Source organism: Eubalaena glacialis, chromosome 13, assembly GCF_028564815.1.
Source record: "Eubalaena glacialis isolate mEubGla1 chromosome 13, mEubGla1.1.hap2.+ XY, whole genome shotgun sequence".
Classification (NCBI taxonomy): Eukaryota; Metazoa; Chordata; class Mammalia; order Artiodactyla; family Balaenidae; genus Eubalaena; species Eubalaena glacialis.
Window position 1 is genome coordinate 78,017,288 of NC_083728.1, and position 10,229 is coordinate 78,027,516.

The 10,229-nt window shown below is 56.8% G+C and overlaps 1 protein-coding gene across 7 annotated transcripts; it reads right to left on the reverse strand.

Moving 5' to 3' along the window:
• Positions 1-802: 802 nt before the first annotated feature.
• Positions 803-8,950, reverse strand: SH2B1 (SH2B adaptor protein 1). 7 transcript variants are annotated; one of them, XM_061208256.1, is made up of 10 exons: positions 8,870-8,950; positions 5,878-6,905; positions 5,519-5,620; positions 5,200-5,291; positions 4,912-5,087; positions 3,058-3,261; positions 2,636-2,847; positions 2,272-2,499; positions 1,768-1,867; positions 1,498-1,588 (listed from the first exon to the last, which is right to left on the reverse strand). In XM_061208256.1, coding segments are annotated over exons 2-10 (2,055 nt in total). In that variant the 5' UTR covers positions 6,817-6,905; positions 8,870-8,950; the 3' UTR covers positions 1,498-1,586. The 7 variants fall into 7 exon arrangements, with proteins under 7 accessions (XP_061064242.1, XP_061064243.1, XP_061064238.1 ...); XM_061208257.1 differs by lacking the exon at positions 8,870-8,950 and adding an exon at positions 7,254-8,709; XM_061208255.1 differs by lacking the exon at positions 8,870-8,950 and having other exon boundaries at positions 1,475-1,588; positions 2,328-2,499; positions 5,878-7,045.
• Between the last annotated feature and the right edge of the window lie 1,279 nt (positions 8,951-10,229).

The following is a 10,229-nucleotide window of genomic DNA, read 5'->3' on the forward strand; positions in this document are numbered from 1 at the left end:
GAGATGTTGCAAACTCAAATGCTCACAGGCCTAGCTAGGCACATCACGTGAGTGAAGTGGGCTGGTGGGGATGGAGCAGATGTAGAAGGTGGGTACCACGTGAGGCTGGATCTTCTAATTTTCAAGAGAAGCCAGTAATCTGAACTTTTATGTGAAATTCCAATGGAAACATTGTCCAGGCCAAGCAAATCATGTCAGCAGCTCCAACCTAGATGAAACTTCCCATTTTACAGATGAGGACATTGAGGCCTGGAGAGGCTACACCTTGCCCAGGCCACACAGCAAATGAGAAGCAAAGGCAGGAGTGGAAGCCAGCACTCTTTATCATCTAGCTGGCAGCTTCCCAGCTTGGCTCTGAGAAGGGGGGCAGTCAGCCTGCCCTTGGGTCCCTCTGGCTGCCACATTAAATCTCTCCCAACACAGCCACTGTGCCCCCAGCCCAGCCCCCCTACAATCTCTCTCGGCCTGCTTTCTCCTTAGGGTAGGAAGCCTTAACTGAAGAATTCAGAGCAGGAAGGCTCCTTGGAGGTCATCAATCCTGCCGTTCACTGTCCTGTCCCATTAAGAGAACTTGGCTGGAGACCCCGAGAAGCACCGTTTGGCTCTGCACTTACCGCTCAAGAAACAGGACAGCCCCCAGAGGAGTGATGGGCCGAAAGCACAGGTCTTGAGAGCAACAGGGACTCAACCTGACCCAGCCCTCCAGTCTCTCAGCTCTGGAGCTCGCAACACTGAGTGGGCTACCTTCCTGACCCACCGGTCCCAGTCCCCACTGCAAAAACTGGCCACAGCCATCACGATGGAACTGAGATAAACCCTTTTATTTATTTATGCTTCTCCATTTTGTTTAAAACAACAAGAACAACCACCTTAATATAACTGACAGCCCTTCCCCCTCACCCTTCCTTGGGCTGAGGAGTGGTTGATGGGGAAATGGCCCCCAGGGATGGGGCTGACCATAAGAGCCCCTTGGGGAGGTAATGGAGCCTGAATCCCCTGCCCAGGGGACGGGGCACCTGTAGTGTATGAACTGGGGAGTTAGCAGGGCTCTTGAACCTTTTTGTACCAACATATATGCCCTTAGCCGTCAAGGGTCAGGAAGCATGTGGGGAGGGGATTCCCACTGCTCCTCTATGTCCCTGCCCAGCCCCAATCTCACGAACTGAGGGCTGGGGAGCAAGAAGAGTGGAGAAAGGGTGGGGTAGGGTATCTCACACGAAGGAGTACTGGTTATTTATGGCTCTGGGATGGCCCCCTTCTTCTCCATCGCCCCCTAGTGGTAACTGCTGGAGCTGCACCATCAGGGTTACCCCGGGGGCCCCACCAGCTCCAGCGCCTCCCTGGGCCTCCATGCCTGGTGTTACGGCCTCTTCCATTTCAACCACGGGGACCAGCTCAACCACGGGGACCAGCTCTTCCTGGACCCCTCCACTGCCCGCTTTCTCTTTCTCTTGCCTCTCTTTGGCTGCTGCGGCTGTTGCTGCCGCCACTTCTGGCGCCCCCGACGCCTCTTCTGCCCCAGGATGTGGGGGATCTGTCCATGAAGGGGGTTCAGGGGGTTGGGGTAGGTCATGGGAGGTGCTCGGTTCTGGATAGGAATGGTAAGAAGACAGACTGATTGTGGAGGGAGGCAAGCTCTTGTAGCAGCCTCCCCTTCACTCATCCCCCCAGGAGCCATGTGCTATCTCCCCCATATCCCATCTCCTGAGCAACCCCCATCCATGGAAGATGGATCATGGGCGGCGGTGAGAGGAGGACCACACTTACACACAGTCACTCGCTCCGAAGGGCATGAGGGTGGAGGAGGCATCGGGGTAGCATCGATCTCCCTCGCACACCCCTGCATGGCTCCCGGCCTGCTCCCGGCCTGGGGGGGAGGGGCAACGTGGGGACAGATGGGACGTTGGGGTGGGGAAAAGGGAGAGATCAGACAGGGACATCAGACATCAAGGGAGATGGGCGGGGGATCAGACCGAGCACCCCCAAGAAGGGCAGGCCCAAGGCAAGGTTGTGATGAAGGGCAAAGACAAGGCCAGGGAGGATGGATCTAAGAGACAGACAAACGATGGAACAGAGGGTCCGATGGAATGGGAATGCGCCAACCCAGCTCTCCACTTCCTCCCGGCTCCAGCACAGAGCCCCCTGCCTTCCTACATCCCCGCATACTTCTCTCCCCGAGAAACCCAACACACAGGAAACTTCTCTAGCCCTCTCTCCCTGACAAAGCCTCTCCTCCTCAAGCCCCCCGCCCCGTCTTTCTGGCACACACACCTCCTCACTTCTTGGGTGCACGGGCACCTCCTCCCCTGCAGACCTGCTCTGCTCACCCTGCTGTCGCTGGGAGGACACGACATAGCTGACAAGGACAACATCACTGGAGCCTCCAGACTCCAGAGGGATGGGGTGCATCCGGAAATGCTCGAGCATATCAAAAATGGACTGGAACCACAGGTGCTGAACCCGGCACTGACCCTCCTCATTCAGCGAGAGGCGCAGGTGCTGAGGGCGGGATGAGTGGGGTAAAGCAGGAGCCCGAACCCCGCCAGTCACAGAACCCTTCTCCCCTGATGGCAGCGTTCCCCACTCTACCCGCAGGCCCACTGCCTACCACAGAGCCTTCTCCTCAGTCACTCACCTTGGCCTTGCCCTGGAAGTTGAAAGTGAGGACATATTCACCCCGTCTCGTTTCACTCTGACGTACCAGGAAAACGCCATGGGAGCCGGTACCTCCAGCCAGCACTAGCTGGGCGGCCTTGAGTCGAGAGAGCATCCCGTGGAACCAAGGATACCCTGAGAGGGGCTGATCCCCCTCACCTCCCTCTGGCTCTCCCTGGAACAGTAACGACCCTTCAGGAAAGAGAGAGGGAAGGAAACTGAGGTGTCAGGGAAGCCTCCCTCATCCTGGGAGATGAAAAGCCTTGCTTTCCCCTCATATGTCACTCCTCCTCCGTTCCCCCACCAGCCCCCCAGGTCAGATCCCTCAAGATCCCAAGACAAGAGTTTCTGGCAGGTGGTCAACCAGGCTTGGAGGCAGACACACACTCACACCTCTGGTACCTGTGGCTGTTTCCGGAGTGTCCAGGGGTGGGTAGGGGGCCGAGAGGGGATGAACTGTCCCTGCTGGGGGTCCCTCTTCAATGGGGATACGGGGGGGCAACTCTGGGGGAAGCAGTTCCATTGAGTCAAAATGGGAGGCGGCAATGGAGGCGGAACTGGGGGAGATGGACGCTGAGGGGCGGTCTGAGAGGCCCCCATATGCCCCTGGAAAAAAAAAAAAAGGAGGAGGGCAAAATTGAGAGCTCGAGAAGCTACTCTTTGGGAGGATTGGTCTGCTTGGGCCCACTTCCCCACCAGCCAGGTTACCCTGGGTACACTGGTGGTCAGCTGGCTGAAATGCTGAATCTTTCCTCAGGCACTGAGCCCTGATGGTTTTAATCAATGACTCCTAACTTATGCTTCACGCATTGCTAAAGGACTGCAGTTATTCCAACAAGGTCCTAGAATCCTAATGTACCTACATCTCTTCTGAATCAACAGTTGAAATTACAGCTATAGTCGCAGAGGTGGGGATGGCGGTGGGTAGAATCCCTCAAATATTTTCACGTTAAAAAGGGATCCTTTTTTTGCCTGCAGGACAAAACCCCCAACTCTGAGAGGCATCAAAGATTCTCCTTCTGTGAATCCCCCCAACCTAACCAACCTGATCTTCAGATTAACTTGTATTCTTGTGTCCTCCGCTTTAACCCAATTATCCCGTCTAATTTTTCCAGCTCTCCGGGGCTCTCCCCATCTCAGGTCTCTGCTCTCCTAGCTTCTCCAAGCCATGTTCTTTTCTCACCTCGCCTGTGTAGAATTCCCCGTCTATCCCACCTCCCATGATTCTCCTCCTCCTCTGAGCTCCCGAGGCTTCCTGCTGGTGCCGCTCAGAGGACACTAAGCACAGGGTCTCCATTTGGGAGTCCTGCTTTATAGAGGGAGTGATGTCTTGCCAACTCAGCTAGACTGTGAGCCCACGAGGCAGCTCTGAGCTCCTCATCCTGCCCCAGAGCCTAGCAGAGGGTCAAGGATGTACTAGGGCGCTCCTGAATGTCTGCTGAGCAGCAGGCATGAGCCTACAGGCACGTCGTACATAATCAGTGCTCAGAGGATGGGAATATGCGGAGTGCAGAGTGCCATGGCTCAGGCAACAAGCTGGCATAGCCGCTGTCTTTGTCAGTGACTCTCGGATGACCTCAGAAATGCCATTTCTCCTCTCTGCTCTTAGCTGCCTGAGAAACGAGGAGATTGGAATGGACAACCTGTAAGGTCCGTTCTGGCTCTTAACAATCTTTAATTCATTTGTTTACTCATTGCATACAGCCTGTGTGCTAGGCACAGTGAAACTGAAGCTCAGAATGGAGGATCAGAAAAAAAGGGTGTAGTGGAGTCTAGAAAGGTGAGCTGGGGCCAGGTAGACACATCTTTGTGTGTTTATGTATGTGGATAGCATACACGTGTGTTTAAAAGTAGGGAGTCAAAAGAAAATCTAGTACCGTCAACATGCGCAGAGAGATGCAGAGTAAGAACAAAACAAAGATATGTACAGAGCGTTCTGGAAGCTCTGGAGAAGAGAACCGTTACCTCCAGCCAGAGTGGTGGCCAGCACAGGCTTACAGAAAAGGGGACAAGGCCGGGCATAGAAGGCTGGAGAGAAGCGGCCTGCGGCTCGTGTGGGGCTGTTGATGGTGATGGTTCTAAACTGTAAACTGTGGTCAGGCACGTTCGGGGACAAAAGTCAGACATTTGGTCGTGGCAGCTGAGAAGTAGGCATGGGGTGCACAGCAGAGCCTGGAGAGAGGGCCTGGGCCTGATGGCCGGGGTTCTTGCGTGGCGGGTCCCGAGGTTCACAGCTCTCTAAGGCTCCACCCTTACCCTGCGAAAGGCGGTCGCTGCTCTCGCTGGGCCCCAGCAGCAGCCCCTGGCTGGGCAGACTCTCCGAGTGATTCAGGCAGGGCAGCTCCAGGCTGTCTGTGTTCTCCCTTGTCAGGAATGAGGTCCCAGGGGCCAGGGGGAGGGTCATGGGGCGGGGACTGGTAGCAGGGCAGGGTCTGCAGAGACAGGGAAAATGGTGCTGGGAGGAAAGTCACCAGGGGAGAAGCAAAAGGCTGCTCAGCGCCCTCACCCCCTGGTCCCCTCAGTGACAGAAGACGGGCTCCTCACCCTGGGCTCAGGCATTCTTGGATGTCAGACACCCAGGCCTTCACGTGTAGAGCATCAGCTGTCTCCAGGATATACTCCGAGGGGCCTTCCACCTATGGGGACAAGAGGAGGCCCACAGGCCACTCCCAGGTCTCGAGGCCTTTATTCATCCCCAACAGGAACGGGAACATCCTCCCTCTCGCCCCTCGTCCCAGAAAAGCTGCTGCCCCAGGGACACACCGTCAAGGTACCCGGCACATGTGCCCCTCCTTGCATCAGTATCCCTTGCTTCAATGTGCTAAGAGTGCTCCGAGTGGACAGGGGAGCCCAGGGCTCCTACCTTAACCACAAACGTGTTCTCCCGGTCAGGCATCTCCAGGGCTGTGGTTGTCCGCACATCGGTGATCGTAGAGCAGGGAATGCTAAGTCGAGGCCGAGACGCCTAAGTCAGGAGAGAGAACAAGATCCAGATTTTTGGTGCGCAGAGACCAGCTTTCCTTTCTCTCGAGATTCATCTTTCCTTCCACACCCCGAGGGAGTTAGACAAATAACACTACTTTCTCTGTCCTGCCCACGCTAGGAGCCCAGAGTCAGGAGCTAGCTTTAAAAATCCCAGTAAGCAAAGCCAGGTATGTGGGCCACGTCCCCAGCACTCAATCCCTCGCTCCCAGTCACCCACCCTCCTCCTCTGGTCCTCACCTTGGGTGGTACAAAGAACTCCAGACGACTTCCTCCTCCTCCTTCTCCTTCACTTCGAAGCAGCAAGCGACACTTCTGCCACTGAGGTTGCCCTCCTCCCCCTGAGGTAGGCCCCGCTGCCCCTCCTCCCCGGCCCACTCCAGCTGGGTCAGGGGCTGCCTCTTCAGCCCCCATGAAACTCAGCAGCTCTTCCCTCTGCACCACGCCTCCTCCATCCTTCAAGGTCCCCCCTCCCCGACTGAGTCTCAGCCTCTCAAAACGGTGAGTCCATCTGTCCCCAGGGGATGTTCCATCGCTAACCAGTCCCCTACCAATGGTCCCAGCCCCGCCAGAGGAGTTGGAATTGCTGTTTCCACCTAACACTGGGGGGCCCGATGAGGTCTCTAGGGGCCCCGCTGGGGAGGGAGGGTCAACAGTCCCCCGCCACTGCAGGATGCCGCGGACTGAACCGCGGACCGAGCGACCCACTGAGCGGAGGGAGAAGCGTTTCTTTAGCTTCGGCTTCGAGGAGGTTGTAGAAGAGGAAGAGACTGAGGAAGGGAGGGGGCCGGCCAGGTCCTCAGATGATCGAGAAGGGCCCAGCACAGCCAGGGGCCCGCCCACCCTGCAGCTCTCAAGGGACAGGTCCTGTGGCGGGATCTCCACACCAGGACTCAGAGGAGCCAGGATGGGTGGCGAGAGGGAGCCGGAGGCCCGGGCCACCTCGGCTTCAAAGTGCTGCAGGAAGAGCTCAGCAAAACGGCGGGAGAAGGCAGCCTCGGCCCCAGGCCCTGCGTATTGGGGGTGGGAGGCCAGGTAGAGGCGAAAACGGCGGGCAAAATCCAGGGCAGCCGCCCGGGCGTGGGACTCGCAGAACTCCCGCCAACTCGGGGGAGGGGGTGGGGGCAAGGGGGGAGGGGAGGGCGAGGCCCCATCCTCCGGGGAAGGGGCACCATTCATGATGGCCCCCAGGAGGTGGAGAGGGGGAGCCTGTGGGGAGGGGCAGCAAAGAGGGAAGCGGCCAGAAGACACAGGGTGAGCGGCAGCAGCTGCAGAAGGAAGAGGCACATACATCGAGTCACTGCTGAGGTGGGACCGGGGCCAGAGCCCCGCCCCGAGCCAGACGCCCTCCTCTGGTCTAGACTCCTCAAGAGAGCAACGGGGATGAACACCACGCTGCCACCCTTCCCTTCCCCAGATCCTCATGCCCCACCACCCCCAGGTCTAGCCTGCACCCACCCTGCTGCCTCCCCAGTCCACTCTCCCTGGCTTCAGCTCCAGGAGTGGTGGACGGCTGTGCAGCACCTTCCTCTAAAAGGGACTCTTTTCCACATCACCTCCCTTCTCTAAAACCATCCTTCAATATCTATTATGTGCCTCCCATGTGCCGTTCTTACCTTTCCCTGTGAGAGGTTTTAACAACCTCTGTAATAGATGAGGAACCCGAAGCTCAGAAAAAGTTTCAGAACTCCAAGTCTACTGTTTTTCCCACCGCACAGTCCTGACTGCACCAGCCTCAGTCACCGCCCCTCACTGCCCCAGCTCTCAGGGGAGCTAGGCCTGCAGAGCTTAGAGACCCTGCCTCATGCATCCCGAGGTCCATCTCTGAGAAGGGAGGCTGCTCGTTAAGGAGGATGGATGGATGACGGATTCAAACAACTGTCTTGAAAGCCGACCCCAGAGCCCAGCACCCAAGCACTGTGTCAAGGAGGCTTGGAATGCCCAGAGCCCACTTCTTTGGTGCCCCTCCAGGCGGGGGCCCAGAGGCAGCAGCACCAGGTGAGGACAGACTGTGGGTTGGGTCCGGGCAAGTCTCTGCTGGCCACAAAGTAAATAAAATATAACAGGGAGCTGGGGCCTTGGATTTTTCACCTCCCTCTTCTCTCACAGGAGAGCGTGCCCTAAAGGCTGGTTAGCCTGATGGTTAAGGCCATAGGTTCTGGAGTTAGGCTTAGGATGAAATTCCATCTCTGCCACCTATTAGCTGTGTGATCATGAACAAATTACATGTCCTCTCCGAGCTTCAGTTTTCGTATCTATAAAACAGAGCTAATGATCCCTAACCCCTAAAATTGTTGGGAGAATTAAACAGAACATGTCCCTGCTTGACACAGTAAGCACACAATAAATGACTTGCCGTTATTACTATCTTTATGGGTTCCAATTTTCTCAAAGAGAGATCAGCGAAGGGAAGAGCCTTCCCAACGTCTTACAACTAGCAAGTGGCAGAGCTGGGCATGGAATTTACAACCCATGGCTCTTCTGTTAGTGTTCCTCCCCCATATTATATTGGAAGATGACTGGCACCAAGAACGGGGTGAAAGCAGTTCAGGCAAATCTCCCCAAACCCGAGACTCCTGCTCAGACCCGCGGTCAGCGCCCCCTCCCCTTTCTCCTTGACCTAGACCCTACACACTCAGATGGCTCCAACCGTAGGGACAATTCCAAACCAACGAAAAGACGCCAGGAGATAAGAGTCATGGAGCACGCGGGAACCGAGCCAAGAGGTGCAGACACAGCAGAGAGACCAATCTCCAAGCAGAGGCCACCTCAGCTCACACCGGCCGACCCAACCCTCTGCACCACAGGCAGACCCAGCCCCCTTCAGGCCCGCTGACCCTGCGGCTCCTGAGCTGGTGACTCAGTTTCTCTTCTGCCAAGCAGGACTCAGGCACCTTTTCCCAGTGCACCTGCCTCTCGGCTCAGTTCTGATATTTCCCGAAGGGCGGGTGGTGGAGGGTGCAGGCTCCGCTCTGGCTCAGACCCCCCTCCGGACCCGGTGGTCAACCCACTCCGACCCGACCCTCCTCCCTGGACACCCTCTACCCGCCCATTCCCTGGGGCCGCAGCCTCCAGGGAAGCAGCCCGCTCTGCTGCACTCTCCGGGGCCGGGCGCCCCTCCTGCCTCTAGCCCCCCACGCCCGCCCCCACCCAAGGCTCCTCGCAGGCGCCGGGGCCGGGTCGCGGAGAGGGAAGAGTGACTTGAAGAGGGGGGTTCCGGTTCCGGTCCCACCTGCATCTCGGTCCCCGCGGTTAGCTCCGGCGGCGGCGGCGGCAGCTCCCGCTCCCTGCCCCACCCCCCCCTCCGCGACTAGCTCCCAGCCCGGTTCTGCGCAGGCGCCGGGACCCCCTTTTTCCCCGTCACCGAAGGAAGTGACCATAGAGAAGAACGAGAAGAAGGAAGGGCACGTTCACACTCACTTCCGCCATCCTCCCACTCCGTGCCACCCTTCCAGAGCTGAGAAGGTGGGAGTCTCGGAGGGCTCAGTGACTTCTCCAGTTGCGCCTAAAAGGGACCGCAGAAGCAGCCATAGGAAGGGGTTGGGTCCCACCAGAGCGTCCTCCCAGAGGAAAGTCGGGACCGTAGGGCGCAGTCAACCATAGAGAAGGCACCTTAGGGGAATAGAATCCCGAGGCCCTGATGAAGGCTAGAGGAGCCACCGGTACCGGAAACCAGCGAGTTGAGAAGGCTTTTTGAAGGGCCTGCTGTAGCCTAGAGCGCCCAGCCAGGCTGCAGAGGGGTTCGAGGACACCGCCCCCAAAGAGCTGAGGGAGGGAAGATGCGGGTGACCTTGGTGAGGCCCTGCGAGGAGGCGGAGCCTGAACTTACGACCTTGGCTTCTCTGAGGAAAGTACTGGAGGTTCTAGGAGGTTCCAGCTCTGAACTGGGAAATAAAGGTTGGGGGGGCAGGAATAATGAGGTCAGTTTTGGGCATGTCTGTGGGACGTCAGGAGGCAGGTGGACATACAGTCTGGAGCTGAGGAGACATCAAGGCCAGATATAGAAATTGAGACTCATTAAGGTGTAGTAGAGGGCAGTCGAAATCATGAGCACAATGAGATCCTAATCAATCAGGTCTCTCACTGACCCAGCTCCAACTGGCCTAAGCAATAAGGGAATCTTTTGGCTCAAGCCATTAAAAAGAATGGATCAAGCTTCTTCAGGAACAGCTGAATAAAAGGGCCAAAAGATATTGGGAACCTGTGGTTCACCTCTAGGCTGAGCTCTCCCCATGCCTCTCTTAGTGGCAAAATGGATTTCCATAGCTCCAAACTTAAGTCCCAGTAGCTTAGCAACTCTCGTAGGAGCATGTCTTTTTTTCTGAGATTTGTAGTAAAATTTCCAGAACTGACTTTAGCTGATTGGCTTGGATCATGTGCTTATCCTGAAACACAAAGGCCTCGTGACCCACGAGACTGGAGATGGATAAATGCCCTGACTCACACAAGGATGTTTGTTCGAGGCTGAGGCTACTGGATGGAGTTGGAAAAAATCATGGTGGAAGGGCAAGTTCTGGCCTAACCAGCCTTTGTCCCCATCTCTACCCCAGTTCTAACCAAATTAACATCAGCTCCCAGATGGCCTTTGTTAA

Coding starts and splice junctions, on each gene's coding strand:
- SH2B1 (XM_061208259.1), bottom strand. CDS start 6,930: ATGTATGTGCCTCTTCCTTCTGCAGCTGCTGCCGCTCACCCTGTGTCT. Junction 5,088..5,199: donor CAAGAATGCCTGAGCCCAGG/GTGAGGAGCCCG, acceptor CTGTCTCTGCAG/ACCCTGCCCTGCTACCAGTC. Junction 1,589..2,327: donor GTCCTCCCAGCGACAGCAGG/GTGAGCAGAGCA, acceptor ATTCCTATCCAG/AACCGAGCACCTCCCATGAC.